The 19,599-nt window shown below is 31.7% G+C and overlaps 3 protein-coding genes across 4 annotated transcripts; 2 read left to right on the plus strand and 1 right to left on the minus strand.

The window, feature by feature from the left end:
- The first annotated feature begins 258 nt into the window (after positions 1-258).
- On the plus strand, positions 259-3,161 carry LOC103858022 (inactive TPR repeat-containing thioredoxin TTL3). Its single transcript, XM_009135295.3, has 7 exons — positions 259-1,289; positions 1,360-1,555; positions 1,630-1,805; positions 1,889-2,222; positions 2,301-2,493; positions 2,573-2,679; positions 2,758-3,161. The coding sequence occupies exons 1-7, from the start codon at positions 430-432 to the stop codon at positions 2,908-2,910; spliced, it is 2,019 nt and encodes a 672-aa protein (XP_009133543.1). The 5' UTR covers positions 259-429; the 3' UTR covers positions 2,911-3,161.
- Positions 3,162-3,232: 71 nt separating this feature from the next.
- On the minus strand, positions 3,233-5,278 carry LOC103858023 (14-3-3-like protein GF14 mu). Of its 2 annotated transcripts, none has more exons than XM_009135298.3 (7): positions 5,022-5,278; positions 4,604-4,910; positions 4,323-4,410; positions 4,126-4,235; positions 3,894-4,042; positions 3,583-3,641; positions 3,233-3,502 (listed from the first exon to the last, which is right to left on the minus strand). In XM_009135298.3, exons 1-7 carry the CDS (start codon positions 5,092-5,094, stop codon positions 3,500-3,502), a joined length of 789 nt encoding a protein of 262 aa, XP_009133546.1. In that variant the 5' UTR covers positions 5,095-5,278; the 3' UTR covers positions 3,233-3,499. The 2 variants fall into 2 exon arrangements, with proteins under 2 accessions (XP_009133546.1, XP_009133545.1); XM_009135297.3 differs by having other exon boundaries at positions 3,238-3,502; positions 3,583-3,644.
- Positions 5,279-5,530: 252 nt separating this feature from the next.
- LOC103858024 (protein LIGHT-DEPENDENT SHORT HYPOCOTYLS 10) lies at positions 5,531-17,130 on the plus strand. Its single transcript, XM_009135299.3, has 2 exons — positions 5,531-15,275; positions 16,792-17,130. Exon 1 carries the CDS (start codon positions 14,714-14,716, stop codon positions 15,245-15,247), a length of 534 nt encoding a protein of 177 aa, XP_009133547.1. The 5' UTR covers positions 5,531-14,713; the 3' UTR covers positions 15,248-15,275; positions 16,792-17,130.
- The last annotated feature ends 2,469 nt before the right edge of the window (positions 17,131-19,599 follow it).

Genomic DNA, 19,599 nt, shown 5'->3' on the forward strand with positions numbered 1-19,599 from the left:
TCAACTATTTTAGTCTACTTAAAGTTATATAAATGATTAATAAATAAGAATTAAAATTCGATGAAACACAGTATTTGTCATCTCAGCGACAAGCAGCCGTGAGGACACGGGAGTGAAGAAGAGAGAAAGAGACTCGTGATGAAGATCAATGTCATAATCTCAGAGGGGTTAGTTAATCTGTAACCAATCAAGTTTAATCACATTCATAACAAAATAAAAACTATATACTATTATATGATTTTTATTTCACCTTCATTCTTTGCTTCGCCCCTTTTTTCTATTTATTATTTTACAAGATCTATTTTATTTCTCTCTCTTCTGGCTTCTCTCTCTCTCTTTCTTCTTCTTCTCTCTGAACAGTACTTGACTTGTGAAAAGAAAGAAGAAGAAGAAGCTGAGGGAAGCCAATAGATTCAAAAGTAGGAGGATATGTCTCATTCTAGAAGGCTTTCGTTAGAACCTGCCATAGACTCATCAACCTCAAGAAGGTTTCGTGACTCTTTGACTTTACAGAGACACGACGATGACGTCAACAAACCAGACTTCAGAGAACTCGATCTCGGCTCTCCTGTCTCCACCTTAACGCCACGTGTCTCCTCCTCCTCAGCTGCGGCGACTCCCACCAGCAGCTCCGGCTCCTCAGGCTCTGTTTCTGGCAAACCGTCGGTGACTTCTCAGATGGTGAAAAGCCACTCCGGCGAGATTTCGAGATCCGCAATGCCGACGACGACGACCCGGAATCTCAAACCGGGTCATCGAAGATCCTCCTCCACCGGAACGCCGTTGATCTTCTCCGGCTCTAGCTTCTACTCTGGAGCCAGCCAAAGCTCCGGCGCCACGTCCGCGGTGTCTCCGAGCCCGACCGTTTTACCCGCCGGCAACATTTGCCCGTCGGGTCGGATCTTGAAAACCGGAATGGCGACTCGGAGCTCGACCAGAGCCGAGACTCTGTGGACAGGAACCGGAAACTACGGTCACGGAAACGTAGTAAAAAGCGGCGGAGGAAGCACCGGAAAGACAAACCACGCGGTGGCGAACGGTGAAAGCTTGGAGGAGCTGAAGAGACTAGGGAACGATATGTATAGAAGAGGAAGCTTCACAGAAGCTCTGTCGTTTTACGACAGAGCAATCTCACTGTCGCCGGAGAATGCTTCTTACAGAAGCAACCGCGCGGCGGCGTTAACGGCGTTAAGACGGTTAGGAGAAGCCGTTAAAGAGTGTCTTGAAGCTGTGAGGCTTGATCCGTCTTACTCTAGAGCTCACCAAAGACTAGCTTCACTCTATCTCAGGTAATGATGAATCTTGTGTGTGTGTAAGTTTAAAGACTGAGTTTGATTGATCTTATCCTTGTCGGTGTAGATTGGGAGAAGCTGAGAATGCAAGGCGACATCTTTGTTTCTCCGGTCAATGTCCGGACCAAGCTGATCTCCAACGGCTGCAGACGCTGGAGAAGCATCTCCGGCGTTGCTGGGAGGCTAGGAAGATCGGAGATTGGAGAACCGCGGTTAAGGAAACAGATGCAGCCATTGCAAACGGTGCTGATTCGTCTCCTCAGGTCAGAGATCATCGCTATAGCATAAGCATTTTTGCTTTTAATGATTATTAACTAACGGTCTTTGATTCTGACAGCTTGTAGCTTGTAAAGCTGAAGCTTTGTTGCGTCTTAACCAAATAGAGGAATCAGAGTTTTGTCTTTCTTGCATTCCGAGATTGGATCATCATCAATCACAGGCCAAACTATTTGGTATGGTAGCTGAAGCTTATGTGCTATGTATCCAAGCTCAAGTTGATATGGCATTAGGAAGGTGAGAGCTTTTTTCGAAACTTGCTAATGTTACTTTGATTGATTCTATTCGGTGAGTGAGTAGAGACGATAGGTTTGTTGCAGATTTGAGAACGGTGTTATAAAGGCAGAGAGAGCTTCCATGCTTGATCAGACCAATCCGGAACTCGTGTCGGTTTTAAACAATGTCAAGATGGTTGCCAAGGCGCGTAGTCGTGGTAATGAGCTGTTTAGTTCGGGGAGATACTCTGAAGCTAGTGTAGCTTATGGAGACGGTCTTAAGTACGATGGGTCCAACTCGGTTCTGTACTGTAACAGAGCAGCGTGTTGGTATAAGCTCGGTTTGTGGGAGAAGTCTGTTGAAGACTGTAACCAAGCGCTTAAAATCCACTCTGGTTACATCAAGGCACTTCTACGAAGGGCTGCTTCATATGGAAAGGTAAAGACTAAACAAGTTATAAACGGAGTTTTGTAGTGTGTTTGAATGACAATGTGACAATGTTTGTTTGAAATATAGCTTGGTCGATGGGAAGATGCGGTTAGAGACTATGAGTTTGTGAGAAGGGAACTACCAGGAGATAGTGAAGTTGCAGAGTCTCTAGAGAGAGCGAAAACCGCGCTAAGTCAAGAATCTAAAAGCTTGGGATTCAATAACGAAGTTGAAGCAGTTTCATCTTTGGATAAGTTCAAGAACTCAGTTTCACTTCCTGGTAAAAGTTTAAACACGGAAGACCAGATTGAGATTCTTTTGTATCTGTCTTGCTCAAAGTTGAAACATGGTTTTTTCAGGTGTCTCTGTGTTTCATTTCAAATCATCATCAAACCGACAATGCGAAGAGATCTCTCCTTACGTCAACACTTTATGCCTCCGGTATCCATTAGTACATTTCTTCATGGTAAAGACCAATCACAGTTTCTTTTTAAACTCTTCTATGTCTTGCAATGTTCTAATCAAGAAAATGAATTGTTACTAGGTGGATGTGGAGGAGAGCTTGGCGTTGGCCAAGGCAGAGAGTATCAGGAAAGTTCCAACGTTTAAGATGTACAAGAACGGAGACAAAGTGAAGGAGATGATATGTCCGAGCCACCAGTTTCTAGAGGACTCTATAAAGCACTTCCTCTTATAATTTGATAAAGCCTATCATCATCATCATTCTCTGCTTCACTATAACTAGATCCCAAGAGCCTATTATTTCAAGACATTAAGAGAAGAAATCTTATAAAGATGGGGGAAGAGCTATTCTATCATTCAACAAATTGTTCATTATTATTTTTTTCTATATAACATTTTGGAGTTTGACTCTGCTTGATTTGGCTATATTGCTAAACTGAGCAAATGTTCAGAAGTATTCAAGAAATGCAAGCTTCATTATCAGTTCACGTTACGCTTGTGTTATAAATAGGTAACAGGTACGGTGTTTTGCGTGCTATTAATGATTAAAGAGCTGTGAAAGTAAGTGAACAGAGTTATAAGAATGAATACATAGTGAGAGAGAGAAGAGCAATGGGTGAAGAAGACAGTACTGAGTACAAATCACAAATAAGAAGAGAGTGTTCTTGAGACACAAAGCATACACTCAAACCAGAGAGTACAATATAGACAATAATAATACAGGAAACATAAGCACTATAGGTTTTCACTATTATTCACCGCACATTCAGTTGTTCTTGAAACTTGTTCAGTGTTGCTGCTACTGCGGGTGCACACATTTAAGATCACTGCAGCAAAGGAGCACACAAGATCTGCTATTAGAATCAACTAATATTGACTACAAGCAAAGGATTATCTTATGGTTTACCTCTGCATCGTCTCCACCTGCACCGTGTTTAGCAGAACCATTCGTCTTATGGGCATCATCTGCTACACATATAGGCAAAATAAATATTTGAAATCAGCAGCTAAATACGTGTCCGGATGCTACTTCAACTATCTATCATCAAGCATGTCCATGTCTTAACTTCATTGGTTCCAAACAAAACAACACCATACAAAAGAAGTGACAAGGAACATCTACACCTATAATTAAATAAGTACACTAAAAGGGACCACTACAGGACATCAAAACATTATAGTTAATGAGTATGCTCTCAAGTACAGAACGATCATCACCTCCTTCTTCTGGAATGTCAGAAGTCCACAAGGTCAGATTGTCCCTAAGGAGTTGCAAAATCAAAGTGCTATCTTTGTAAGATTCCTCATTCAGACTGTCAAGCTCTGAGATTGCTTCATCAAACGCCTCCTTAGCAAGGTGACATGCCCTGAATAGCCAACCAAAAAAAATAAAATAATCTCAAACCCCTGAAGCAATGAGCCTTTTTAGTAATAAAACAATCTCTAAAACCTTTCAGGTGAGTTCATGATCTCGTAGTAGAACACAGAGAAATTCAATGCCAAGCCCAATCTGATAGGATGGGTAGGAGGGAGTTTAGCCGCAGCAGAAGTAGTAGCAATCTGTAATGCAAGAAAAAAAAAAAAAACTCAAAATTAAAGCTATAAGAAAAGAGATATATGTAATAAGATCAGTCACAAGTAGAACACCTCATAGGCTTTCAAAGACTGATCAGCAGCCTCTTTCCTCTCATCCCCTGATTTGAATTCAGCAAGATAGCGGTAATAATCACCTTTCCTGCACCAAACCAAACAAAATCTTCAGATACATATAACCAAACAGAACCGGATTTGGAAACAGCCTATTGAAACATTAGTTTTGGCTCCCAATATTTTTATTTTTTATTGAAGTTTGTAAATATTTATGACTCAAAATCTCAGATCCTGTCCTGCATATAACTTCAAGTTTAGCATCAGGTAAAGAGCATTACATCTTGTTGAAGAAGACAGTTGATTCACCCTCAGAAGCAGATGGGATCAGATGCTCGTCCAACACAGACATTATGTCAATGCATATACTTGTGAGCTCTAACTCAACCTTCTCCATATAATCTTTGATCCTCTTTACATTAACATCGTTCCCTTTCACTGCTTCTTTCTGCTCGATCGACGAGAAGATCCTCCACGAAGCTCTCCTCGAACCGATCACGTTCTTGTATCCAACAGAGAGCAAGTTCCTCTCTTCCACCGTTAGATCAACGTTCAGCTTCGCAAGGTTCTTCATCGACTCCACCATCTCTGTGATAAAAGATAAAGAATCACACTTTCAATACTTATCTGGAAACATATCGAAAACCCTTGAGTCCAACGATAAAGATTCATAGAAACCATAAGAAGAAGATTCTTTACCTTCATAGCGCTCAGCTTGTTCAGATATCTTAGCGAGGTAGACGAAAGTGTCACGCTCTTTGGCAGATTCCATGGGTTTTGAAATCAAAGGTATCAAGTTCTCAAGCTTTTTTCTACTGATCCGACCAGTTGAAAGACAGAACACAGAGAGAGGTACTTGAGCTCCGCGTAGGGATAAAACTGTAATTAACGAGGGTTTAGTGGGGGTAGTTTGTGTCTGTAAGTGATTTTATATCTTTATAATATTCCTTGTGGGGTCCACTCGTTTTTCTCTAACCCAACAAGATTGTGACATGTCATCACTCTCTATCTACCAGTCCACTCATTTTAATAGTTCTTTATCTTCTCCCATGATAATTATATATTTTCTCATACAATAAAGTAAATAGAAAGGAAATAAGAATCACATCACAATGTCAAAAATCCTAATTGGCAATTTCACATTGCAGATTACCCAATTAGAGGAGATAAGGTTTTTTTCAATAGCATATTAAAAGAGCAGATAAGATTTTCTTCGAATTTGGGGAAACTTTACTAATCCAGTGTATTAATCAAATGGTCACTAATGCTTTTAAACCAAAAATCTTATAAATGACAATTTATCTTGGTTTTATAGATTAACAAAAAAAAACTTATATGAAATATCATATAAATATTCGATATGATAAAAACAAAATGGCTAGATATGAAATTTATAAAACAGTTAATAGTAGTGTAAATAAGGTTTTGATGTGGTGTTAATTCTCTAACATATATTGTAAATAGTTTTGTAATATTTTTTATAATTTTGAAGAGAATAAATAAGTGTTAAGAAACTATTGAGAATTAAATTAAATAAATAACTAAGCAGATATGTTACAAAAAAAAAAAAATAACTAAGCAGATAACAGAAGCAGATCAAATAGATAAAATATCAGTTGGCCCATGTAAATTCGACCCATTTGAAGCCCAATTTGAAAAGTTATTTGGGTAAGTAGACAGATCGGTTTGGAATGAATAAGGCGGTTTGGATGACAAAAATAAAATAAAATAAGGCGGTTTGGATCATAGTCTGTTATATGAGCTTCTTTTTTTATCTGGATCCAATCCCATTGTCAAAGTATACTTGTCTATAAAAACTTATTCATGTTTCGGTATATCAAAATATATCTATAAAAACCAATCATCGAAAAGCCTGCCTATAAATGATTTTTTTTTTGTAAAATTTTAGGTCGCCAACTTGTTTCAGTTTCCTGTGGTTGTAATGCGTTTCAGAAAAAAAAAAAGAAATAAGAGAACTTTCCCAGCAAAGGTTAGGGTTTAAAAACAGCGAAAATGCTAGCATTTGAAAATGGCGGATGGTCAAGATTCTGCCTTTGGTTCCAAAGTTTCAATGGTGTGAATTGAATTGTCCTTTAAACTTGTCAAGGCTGCCAAATGGTGAAGCTGCTAAAAGAGACCTTGAACGTTCCAAGTGCATCCAGCAGCAATCGAACCTAGGTTTGCTCTTCCAGTGAGAAAGACCCTGGCCCTGCCGACCAATTTTCCTTTTGGTGTTAGAAAAAAACTGTGTTATAAAAAAAGTTAGAAAAAAATTTCACTTGTATAGTGCATGCATGTCCTAAGAAATTTTTATTTTCACATTTACGGTCTATCCTCAAGAGTTGGATTATAAAGTCGCCTTTTCAAGCGTTATATAGGGTTAACTATGGATTGGAAATTGTTAATCCAACTGATGACAAAAATATAATAAATAAATTTAAAATAGGCATAATATTTTTTGAATTCTTCTTCCAAATCTGTAGTTTTTTTTGTCAGACTTGTCAATAAACTACCTCGAATAAAGAACTATATTAGGCCACAAATTCATTTTCTTACCTTGGCAATCCCTCTTTTTTTTTTTTCTTTGGTTCAACTGCAGTCCCTCAAATGTATGATATCGAACTATCGATGAATATTTATAACTGATAAAAGTATAATTATTTGTTACAATGGTGTCAATGGACCGATGTAAACTATGTTGTTTTTATTTTTAAACAAAGCTTAATGTAAACTAAGCTGTTTTTATTTTTAGACAAGGCTTAATGTAAACTAAATTGTTTGTTTCTCTTTTCGTGACACAGACTCGATGAATGTGTAGCCAACATTTATATTGCAAAAAGAAAAAAGAAAACGAATACATCTATTTTTGTCTTCCACCTATTTTACGCACCAATACACTCCTTAATTCCAATCACCGGAGCAAAAATTAAACACCTATAGTAAATCAAACCAGTTCAAAAGTTCTTAACCGAGTCTAAAACCGAAGTAGATTTCGGTTAGAGGGATGAATTGACAAAAAGGAAAAAAAAACAATAATGAAAAAATGGGGGTGGGTGGGAAGACAGAGGGAATCACAATCAACAAAAAGAGAAGCAGAGAAAATAATTGTGGGGGCAAAGGACTAATGCATAAATGTGCCTTTGAGACTGTGACATTTTTGGCAACTCATGCGTGAAGATGTTTCTTCGTGCCCATTGTTTCTTTTCTGAACATGATTTTAAATATGTATCATTTATGTTTAGGGTTCTTTTCATCTTTTTTCGTTTTCTTGCGTATCAAAGTAAAATTTTCAAACCAAGTGGTGCTCCACGTATAGTAAGATAGGTTGTCCTATTGATCCAAGACAAAAGTTGAGGCACTGACAAGAACTTAATCACTTTATATGTGTTTTTTTCTTGTACATTAGAACAATTAGGTCCCTATTTCGACAGTTTGGTAGTAATGTGGTATTGCGCTGGCACACAACACACACCATGAAAATCCTAGTGATGAGTTAACGACAAAATAAGAAAAAATGTTTTTGACCAAATTTCTAGTTGTTTTTGTGTGTATACATAAGTAACTTGAATGGATATAATTTTTTTTATATCCGACATATTTTGCAATCTAGTGGTTTTAGGTATCGCTATATATAGTGTTATAGTATGGATTTAGATCTAGTACAGTAGGTGTTCGAGTTGTAGATAATGAAAAATGTAGTTAGACACTTGCGATAAGCAAATTACAATACATATTCTCATTGCTCAGCTAAACGTTATAACTCAGCTACAGTGGATCTTTGAGTGGTAAAACTATTAAAATGGTGATTTAGTCACTTGTAATATGATGCAATAAACGTTATAACCCGCTTAGCGCCTAGCGCTTGAACACTAGTTACAACTAAGGGAATAAACAGTTAAGAAAAATACTTTTGTGTAAAAATTTGGGCTAGAATTTCCATTGGATTATAGTTAGAACTTTGAACTTGGAAGCGACTCTAATTAAGGTCCGATTATTAATTTCGCATTTCCGATTGCAAAGCGGGCTATTTGATAGTAAGCTCCCACTAGAGTCAAGAGACTCAAGACTAATGTTATTTGAGTTTACAGTAAACTCATTACTGAACAGTATCTTCATGTTAAGAATAATCGAAGGCTAAAAAACAATACCGTACAAATGAAAATAGTGACATTGTAAGAAAAAGACGAACTACGTTTAAAGCAGCCATTGAAAGAACCGTAACTGTCACTAGATGACAACCAAAATTTTCAATTTCAAAGTGAAAACCCTAGAAAACGTCAGGAAATGTCGATGCCACTCGATTTCCTTTACAGGTTTTTTTGTAAAGATGTAATAGAATCTATGTATTTGTGTAACTACTATAGACTCACAGTATACCTTTACATCTATCTACCTTTTAACTGTTTTTTATTCTCTCTTTCTTTTTCATATGATCTGAATTTTCTAGGGATAGAGAAGGTTGATTTTCTTAATTTTCTTAAATGTTGATATTCAAAATATAAATGGAAACATCAGGTCTTGCTCTCGTTGGCCCATTTCTAGTATGTTACACTGCACACAGACAAGCATATATATATGTATACCAAGCCTTAGCAAAAAAAAAATTCTTAGAAAAATATGTATACCAAGTTAATTAAGAAAATAAGATAGTTACTGTTTTTTCTAGTAAAATTTAGAATGCTTTGTTCTCATCAAAGCATTCCACTAGATAGTTACTGTTGTTTCTCTAGTAAGTTTTTGAATGATTTATTGAGAATAAAGTTTTAAAAGATCAGAAATTACTATGCTAATTGCTTAGTTAGAAATATGAAGATAAATGAGACTCACACAGATTTAACAAGATATCGATTATGTCTTACTTGTGTGTACGCCCACGTTTGCATTTTTTCTTGATTTTCTTACAAATAAAAGACACCACAAAGTTTTCTTTCGTTAAAAAGTCAAAAATCGTGAAGCCAAAGTTTCAATGCTCTTTTTCTTTATCATGCATTATTATGCAAATTTTCAATAATAGTTATTCTGATGACACACAAACACATAATTCTGCACGTTTTCATTGTTCTTAAAACTGTATCAAAGATTCAAACATCATAATCTCATATTTGAAATAATACACACATGTTTCATAGCCTTAGATTTTCTAACAAACTATAGATTTTCTAGAAGAATTAAATTCGCGAGGCCATGCGAAGAAACATGTTAAACTTACACTGTTACACATATGTACGTATATTTTACATTTTAACATAATACATAGAATTTTAAATTTGAAAAAATAAATCTGACTTCCCAAAAAAAAAAACTGACCTAGTTAGTTTTCTATGATGTTGTTAACTATGAATATTTTTATCGAAAATACTTTTTTTCTCTAAACTCTAAATTTTATTCCGTTAGCTGTGATATAGCAATAATAGCGACGAATGCATTGTTAATAGTGTGAGCTCATGAACTTTAAGAATGCCACCCATATTCAAACTTTAACACTATATGCATACACAGTCTCCTAAGTCCTAACACATCACATGCTCTCTCTTTTGTTCCCTTCCCGCTCCTCCTCATCTTCAGTCAATGACATGGTATATATTTACTAATTTTAGTTGGACAAAAAAAAATTTTCGTTTAGTTATCTAAAGTTCAAGAACACTACATATATTAAGTTAAAAAAAAGAACACTACATATATTAAAAGTTAATGATGGACAAAAACCTGTGGGATGAATAAAAAGAAAGAAGATGGAATGGGTTTATCTATTAATTACAAACTAATAATAATATGCAATATATACTACAAATTGATGGCAATATGGATATAGTAGCCGATGTAAGTCATTATGAGCAAATCAATGAGAATGTACAATTTACTCTTTATAATATGTGATATCAGATATATAACTATTATTGTCTGCAATATATCAACTTATGCTAGTAGCAGCCTACCACGATCAAATTCATTTGGTGTCGGCAACACATGACTCTTCAAGTGTTTATGCATGATCTTCCATTCTTAAATCAGTCTTCTTAATAATATTACCTAAATTTATAATGCTACGTTCTTTTTTATAAGGGTTTGATTTACTAGTGAACGTGAAGAGACATCCTTTTGGAAGCACAAATGCAAAAGTCCAAAAATTAACAGTTTCATAGATGACTGAAGATAACAACTGTATCCTCCCTGCATAAGAGAGGGGTGTTTAAAAAATATAAAGATACCATTTTCAATTAAGTCTCAACGGAAATGCATAAGAGAGGGTTCTACTTGCCCAGCTAGTATTTGAATGAAAAATCATAAACATTTTAAGTATTTTTTTTGGGTTTTTTGAGAGTTTTTTAGCTTTTTATATATTTATTTTTGACAATTTATATAATATTTTTTATAACTTTGGATATTTTTGGATACTAAATCTAAAAATAACTAATATATTTAAACATATAAATATGATTTGGATATATTTTGATATCCAAAAAATTCTGGTTCGAATCCGGTTCGGTTCTAATTTTCTAGATACCAAAATTTTGATTTCGTTCAAATAATAATTTGATAGTATTTTTCTGATTAAATTTGATACAGTTCTTCAAATTCAGATTTTTGCCCAGAACTAGTTTTCTTACTTGACATCGGTAGGTTTTCTTACTTCCAAATCATTACAACTTAAAATTTCAAAATCATGTTTACCATAAACAATGATTACAGAAAATTACCATTTCAGATCATGGTTTATTTAGTTTTGAAAGATCGGTTCAATTAATCTGGCCGAACCAAATCATAATTTATAACAATTTATTCTGCTCCAGATATATACTATTATTATTTTTGTTTGATAAGTAAATTTTTGTTTACATGTACTATTATTAATACCAGATTGCTAATGTATCAGCCACATGTATCATATTTTATTCAACTATCAGAAAATAATTTTGATGGGCCTTGATAAAATTAAGATACCATTTTTACATATGATCAAAGATATCATATGTAACTAATTACAAAGATATGCCTTAAAAGGTAGGTGAAATATAGTGGTTAATGACTCATAACCTATTCCCTAGTCTTCATGAACCAATAAGGGACATCGGTGCTCACTCTACTTTACATCTTTCTCAATTATTTTCATTATATTATTATTATATTGCATATCACTATAAAATGGAAGGACTAATGTCTAACTCTATCGTTAAATTAAGCTTTGATGGGATTTTAGGAAACGTTAATGTGCAATGTATTTCGGAGAAAAAACAAGAGCCCTAATTAGAATATAATTAAGCATTTAATGACATATTCAAATCGACATTGATTTTGACCGGTAAGACAAAATCTGAATTCCCTTTTTCTTGTATCGTAAAGCTCCTTCCTTTTTTCCAATTTATGTTTGGAGTAATTTTTCAATTTATGTTTGATACTCATTCGTTTCATGACACAAATTGAAAAAACTGATTAAAATAAATTTATTTTCTTAATGATATCTATTTAATTTATAGTATTTAAGATAAAATTATCATTTACAAAAATAATGCATTTGAAAAAACACTTGTTATATTGAATTTTTAAAATTAAATTAAAATTAAATAGATATAAAAAATTTAAATGATATTTTGTATATAAAAGAAAAAAATGTTGAAATAACACTTTTTATGAAACACAATAATAATACTTTTCATTTATATAAACAAACTACTTTAAATATAGGGGATTTAAACATTTATTGTATATGACAAAAATACTTATTTTACAGTGTTTGTATTAATCATCCTTTGGAAATTAAACAAGTTTTATATAATGATAACTGATCTGAAATCTATAAAATTTACTGTTTTGTGTTAATGATGTTGTTGTGTTATACTAATGATAACTGATCTGGATTTAAACAAGTTGTATATAGTGATAACTGATCTGGATTTAAACATTCGTTTTCACGAAAATTGTAGTTTTTAAGTTTTTATATATTTAAAAAATAAAATTGTAATACCGAAAATAATTTTAATTTAATAAATGTTAACAAAAAATATTATATGTAGTAGTTGTCTTAATTAATATGAACAAAATAGGTAAATAAACTATAAAGTTACATCAAAACAAAAATATTTTTTTCTAAAACAAATAAAAATTTTAAAATGACTATTTTCGTGAATAAATGGAATATATCGATAATATACATGTCTAAGTAAGAGAGAACAAAATAACAATAAACAAACAGTAATAACTAAATTTAATTTTATATTGAATATACAGAGGATATTTTACATTGGAAAAGCAAAAGTATATTTATGAAGGAAAACATAGATTAAAAAAAACCATTTCAGTTTAATGGGAACAGAAAAGAGTGAACCCTACAAGGGTTCGATGCTGAATAAACAACATCACTCTCTATCAACAAAAATCGATTGGACGATTGAAAATATGAATCTAGAGAATATATCTGTTGCGATATTAATAACCCAAGAGGCCAAGACCATGAGAAATTTTTCTATTTTGTTAACATCGAAAAATACAATACGTACAGTTAAATACAATACTTTTTTGTTTATAGGAAAAATATGATAAATATATCTAATTCAGAAGATATAACACTGTTATAATATACTTCTTCCGTTCCTAAAAGATTCATATTTTAAAAAAAAAATTGTTTCAAAAATTATATTTTTTATATTTTCAATACATTAATTAATAAAAAATTGTACTTTTCAAAAAATACAATTGTATTTAATAAAATTTCATTGGTTAAAAGTTATTGGAAATAATTAATTAAAAAATCAGTATTGGAAAATACAATTTTATATGTTTTCTTAATAAATATGAAAAAAACTATAACATGAATTTTTAGGAACATAAAGAATATTAAATACAGAAAATAAGGCAAATTTTCTAGTGTGTTGACATAGAAAAACAGGACACTTTTTTGTTTTGGGGCAAAACACGATAAATACGGAAGATATATCAAACTGTTATAAATGGTCCGGTTGTCCTGAAAATTAAATGGACTAGCTAGGGGTGTTAGCATAGTTATTAATATATTTATTTATTGACTAGATGTGATCCATTCTAATCTGACCATGACAACTTTTTTTTTTTTTTTTGAGCAACTGACCATGACAACTCAAACCTGATTTTATAGAGAAGTTTATATTTATAGTTTTTTTTTTTGCTAACAAAGTTTATATTTATAGTTACAAGAGTGTTTTCACATCTTTATATAAGCATGAAACTATGACATGTGCAGAAGTATACATTTTCCACATCCGTTAGTCTGATGATGTAGGCACACATCATCTGCCATAAATTGTTGTTTGTATTTAAACAATAAAAATTTAACATACGACACACAATTACCTAACCAGCTAACACATTTTCTATATATCATATCGTCTGATCCGATAGAAATATATTCGATGTTTTTTTTTGTCAACGCGTAACCGGATAATTTACCAGACTACGACAAGTAAATTGTCGAATCCCATACTTATACTTTTAACATAACGTAATTTTATTTCTAAATAAAACTTGAATCCTAAAAAACGTTTAGCACATTTCCAATTTTTGCCTATTACTTGATCAGCACATTTCTTATTCACCATATCAAAATCTAGAAGACATCGGATATTATTAAGACATCGGATATTATTACTTTTAAGATAAATTTGAGACCATGAACCGATATTTTTACTATCTAAACGACAAAGATTCAAAAGCAAAAGAAAAACTAAAATTAATTTGTTAGAGAGAGGGTAGAGAGATAAGAAGAGAAAAGAAGAGAGAAAGGAAATTTGGTTATTTTGTGAATTGTTGTTTTTTTTGTTGGCTTTTTCTTGACCACATAATGAATACTTTTTATGTTCACAAAAATAGATTTTTTTTTAGTATTTTCACACATATTAACAAAATATATTAAATTATTATAATAAATGTATCATTTTCTGTAATTTTAAAATTTTAATAATTTTTAATCAATATTAAATCAATAAAATCAATTAATTTTTTTAAACATTATAATTTTTTCATAGAAAATACAAAAAATCTATATTTGTGAAACAAATTTTTTTTAAAAAACGTCTAACTTACTAAAATGGAGGGAGTATTTCATAGCGATGTTATTTATGAGTTGATTAATAACTATTCGTTAATTATTAATTCCATAGGGAAGAAAAGTGGGAGATAATCCAAAAATATGAGACTGATGAAGAAAGAAAGCAAAGTTTGAAACGGGCCCATGACAAGTCCTCTTACGTCAACATCATCCTCCATTATTACTATTACTTTCACCCTCTCATCAAACTCACTCAACATTTCATTTTTCTTAATTACCTAATTCATCAGATCCTTATATAAAACACAAAATGATCCCTTAAACTTCACCAGCATCTCTCTCTCTCTCTCTACACTGAACAAGATCATATATCATGTCATCTCCTAGAGATAGAGGAAAGAGCTTGATGGAATCATCAGGATCAGAGCCACCGGTGACACCAAGCCGTTACGAGTCACAGAAGAGACGCGACTGGAACACATTCGGACAGTATTTGAAGAACCAGAGACCGCCGGTTCCCATGTCACACTGCAACTGCAACCACGTGCTTGATTTCCTAAGGTACTTAGACCAGTTCGGTAAGACAAAGGTGCACGTTCCTGGCTGTATGTTCTACGGCCAGCCTGAGCCACCAGCTCCTTGCACGTGCCCTCTCAGACAAGCTTGGGGAAGTCTCGACGCTTTGATCGGACGGCTGAGAGCGGCTTACGAGGAGAACGGTGGTTCTCCGGAAACAAACCCTTTCGCTAGTGGAGCAATAAGGGTTTATCTGCGGGAGGTTAGGGAGTGTCAGGCTAAGGCTAGAGGTATTCCTTACAAGAAGAAGAAGAAGAAGCAGCCAACTACGGAGATGGTTGGTGGAAGAGACGACTTTTCTTCTTCCTCCTCTTCCTTCAGCTTCTCTTAAGATTCTCATCTTGGTGAAAGACTTTGTGGTAATATATTTCTCCATTGACTATGCTTTTATTTTGTTTAAATATGTGTGCCTTGGCGTTCATTTACATATATGCATTAAATTTTGTTTTTTGATCTCCTTAGTAGAAACTTCTGACAGAATGGTTTCATAACTATTAACATATCTCAAATCTATATGCTTATGTGATTGAATGGTTTCACTGACTAGTAACATACCCCAAATCTATATGTTTATGTTGGAGAATGGTCTATGTATCAAACCCTAATTAATTGGAGACATCAGACATGGTTAGGCTTTTGAGAAAGTATTGATATATATAATTTTGTTGATGTTGGGTTCGGATTAAGGGGCCGGATTGAGGTTAGATCTTCTTAGGTTTTCAACTGAAATAGATTTTATTTTAGATGATTACGTTTAAATCATTTTAGCTCTTTCAGTGAAAGTATATTTTAATTATGGAAAGAATAATACGTGAAAATAAATGTTCTAGTTTCTAGCATATGGATGATGATTCATTAGGTTTTCTAGCACTAAAATGAAAAAAAAAATTATAAATGTTTTTAATTAAAACCTTCATTTGAAACTGCATCCGATTATCAAGTATAGATCTTAGAGAGAATCCCATTCAAGATTTGGAAAACATTTGATTCTCCAAAGATGGATTTTTTTTCCTTCGTAAACCCCACACACATTTTACCACTGTAAACAGTGGTTCAATGAAGTAATGATTGGCTCTTAGAATGCTTCTCTTTAAAGATTTCTGTAGATTATGTTCCCCATTGATGATCAAGGGATAAATCGATTAGACTTTTTCCCCTTCATTTTAAAACCTAAAGAAATCGATTAATAATTGACAATATTACATGATTGTTTAAAGGTTAATAAGGTTATCTCAGAAGAAAAGTTAACATAGATTTAAGACTTTACTGATCATGCTTTTAATTATTGCTTTGTGGGTCTTAGGAAAATGATCTAATTATAAACAACTCAAAGAAATCTATAAGATTTTCAATTCAACCAAAATCCTAATTACAATTCAACCAATTGTAATTAGGATCTCGGAGTTTTGAGCTTGGGTTTTGACATATATGTTAGAGCTTTGATAGAGGCTCTTTTACTGCATGAACATTGGGAGTAGTTATGCATTGGCATTTTCTGAAGTTATAGAATAGATATATTAGATTTTGTGGGACAGTAAGTTTCTCTTTGATCACACCTAAAATCATTTTTTATTTTCTATGATCTGAATCTCAGGTATAATTTTAATCGTAGTAGTTATATACTTTGCTCGTATCATCTTTATGAGTCTTCCTTTAAGATTTTTGTCACCACTAACTTTGAAAAGGCTGAATGTTTGTTTTGTCCCCCGCAAACCTTTTTGGATTTTGTTGGATGATGCAATATAACATAAGTGAAAGAATAAATCTTGAATGAATTGGCATAGCAAAAGAGTTTATATCTATTTGGTTAAGTTTTTATTTATATCAAACAAAGATGCATGATCTCGACAATTAATTATGATATAAACTTGACAGGATCAATAGAATCTCATAGAGAGATCAAATGCAAAAGAGGCCTCAAGTCTACCTACTCATGATCAAGAAGTCAAAGTAAAATGTAATCTTCAATATATCTTCCCCCATTTTTACCGATTTTCATCCATTTCTCCAATACCGTAGCTATCAATCGGTTATATATATCATATCTATTCTCTTATTTTGCTCCTTTTGAATAAGTAAGTGTATAGATTATATATACTTAAGAAAAGTTTGTTTTGCACTTCTATGTCAGCGTACCTCTTTGTCTTGTATAAATCCAACATATTGGACTTATGTGATAACAATGGATAATGATGGAGTAGCAGAGTCTGGCCATTTGAATGTTTTGGCATATTGTAACATTGATTAATTGGCGAAATAACTTTTACAAAAAGTTACTAGATTAGTAAAAAGTTTATTAGAGGATTAGCTTAGAACAATCTGTGAGAAATGGTGATTGTTTATTAAGGTGTTAAACTTTCAATATTGAGTTCATCGTTATAAGCTAGTACTAGATTTTGACCCGCGCTTGAAAAGCGCGGATTTTTTTGGATTATATTATAATACAAAGTCTTATTATATCAAAAAATATATTTTTTAACAGTTATATAATCTATGAATTAAGTTTATTTGATACTTTATATGTACACTTTTACGTAAGTTTTTTTAGACATGAGAATTATATCCGGATCAAAAAAACAAACCTAACCGACCCGGAAATATATGTTTAGTTCAGATCGAGAGAAGATAACCTAGTGGGGTTTTTTTTTGGACCCACATGTCTTTGTTTGAGTCCGGTCCTACCCTAGACCCGATCATAAATATGTTGTGTTTATTAGGTATATTTAGATATTTCGAATATATTTCCGGCATTATGGATATTTTTTTTAGGTTTTTGGTTTACGATTATAGTTTTTGATTTCAGGTAAATTTTCAAATTAAATTTTTTTTTGTGTATTTGGATAAAATTTTGTGTATTTTCAGTTCAGTGTCAGATTTTGAATAAGATTTTGAATTTTTAGGTATTTGATTTTTTTGGGTATTTGTTTGGAGTTTCAAGTAATTTTCGTGTTTCAGATATTTTTCAGATTTTTCGAATCTTTTTAGGATCCTAAATACCCGAACAGATGTGGACCCATTACATCCATATCGGGTCCAACAACCTTTTGATATAGATTTTTAACGTTATTGTACAAAAACATGGTTGATGAAATATTTTTAGAAAACTCATTTTTAAATATGAAAATATCTATCAAAATATAGACGATTGAAAGTTTAGTATATAATATGAGATTTTAGTGGGAAAATTTATATATGATATGATTACGTTATTATAAAAGAAAGAGGAAGTTAAAATGTACACATATATGTTGTGTAACTTCTCTTGCTTTAAATTATATATTATATGATAAAAGTGATAATATAAAACATTAGTTTCAATGCTTTTACAATTAAAAGTCAAAATGGTAAATATAGTAATAGTAATGATTAAGATTTATGAGTGGTATTTGAATAAATAATGGAATTGAATAAATTATTGTTAGAGAAATATATGGTAATATATTGTTAGTCTAAGTTTAAGGTAAGACCAAAAAATAATGAGTTAAATAAAAGAGTCCAAACAACTTTGATAGGTAGATTTTTTAAGACTCCTTCCCTTTTAATAGTATTGATTACAAATCAATAAGTTATTTTAACACAAACTAGATTTCCACCCGCACAACCGTGCAGGAATATATTTTCACATTTATATATATAGATATTTGTTTTACATAATTACTATATATTTTTAATGTTACTCACATATTTAAATATTTGTATAATTATGCCAAATATAATAATTTTATAGTTTTCATGCTGTAAATTAAAATCATCATATATATATGTTGCTTATTATATATTTGTCCTATTGAATTTGCGTTTGATTACTAAACTAAATTTTTTAATGCATGAAACAACATTTATGAAAACAATTTAGTATTTAATTTATTATAATCATGATCCGTAATTCAAATCGCTAGATTTTTTTAGTAATTTTTAATGTTTATTAATTTTATATAGTAAATTACTGTATATTAAAAAGTTTAAGATAAGATAAATTTTTATACATGTATCATATAGTTTACTAATATTAACCCGTTCTACCAACATATTATATTTTTAACATAAATATTTTATATTTATGTAAATAAAATATGTTAACTTATCAATTTAAAATAATTTTATCATATTTTGTTCAATATAACGTTTTTATTTTAAAATGATAGATATTATTATAGAATTGATAAAATAGGATATAATTTTATTCTTTTAGTAACTATTTATTACTAATTACAAAATTAGTTGAAAATATTTATATTCAATTTATGACAATTAAGATCTTATTATAATCTTTTTCAAGAGATTTGTTGGAATTTTAATTTTTTTTTAAAAAATCAAAAGATATAAAAGATATTATGATTAAAGTAGTTAAAAATTATATATATTAGCATTAGTGATATACATTTAATAGAAAATTTAAATGATGGTCCAAATAAAAATATCATTCATAAAAAAATCATGATTTTTATTTTATTAGAAAACAAATTTGAAAAAATTAAAACAGAAATGAATATTTAATTCTAACAAAATGTTTAAAAATTATTAATAAATGTATTTTTGAAATTAATTTATTTCATTTTATTTTAAATTTTTGTTTATAAACCAAAACTATATTCAATTTTAATTTCTAATTGTATTTTATGATAATTTAAATTAAAACTAACTAATTTTCAAAAATAAATTTAAAAAGATTCTAAGAAGATT

Source organism: Brassica rapa, chromosome A03, assembly GCF_000309985.2.
Source record: "Brassica rapa cultivar Chiifu-401-42 chromosome A03, CAAS_Brap_v3.01, whole genome shotgun sequence".
NCBI lineage: Eukaryota > Viridiplantae > Streptophyta > Magnoliopsida > Brassicales > Brassicaceae > Brassica > Brassica rapa.

Excerpts from the sequence above, each read along its gene's own strand:
- LOC103858022 (XM_009135295.3), top strand. The coding sequence starts at position 430 with ATGTCTCATTCTAGAAGGCTTTCGTTAGAACCTGCCATAGACTCATCA. Across the intron at positions 1,290-1,359 it reads CTAGCTTCACTCTATCTCAG|ATTGGGAGAAGCTGAGAATG; the intron begins GTAATGATGAAT and ends TTGTCGGTGTAG. Across the intron at positions 1,806-1,888 it reads GTTGATATGGCATTAGGAAG|ATTTGAGAACGGTGTTATAA; the intron begins GTGAGAGCTTTT and ends GGTTTGTTGCAG.
- LOC103858023 (XM_009135297.3), bottom strand. The coding sequence starts at position 5,094 with ATGGAATCTGCCAAAGAGCGTGACACTTTCGTCTACCTCGCTAAGATA. Across the intron at positions 4,911-5,021 it reads ACAAGCTGAGCGCTATGAAG|AGATGGTGGAGTCGATGAAG; the intron begins GTAAAGAATCTT and ends CTTTTATCACAG. Across the intron at positions 4,236-4,322 it reads AGTCTTTGAAAGCCTATGAG|ATTGCTACTACTTCTGCTGC; the intron begins GTGTTCTACTTG and ends CTTGCATTACAG.
- LOC103858024 (XM_009135299.3), top strand. The coding sequence starts at position 14,714 with ATGTCATCTCCTAGAGATAGAGGAAAGAGCTTGATGGAATCATCAGGA.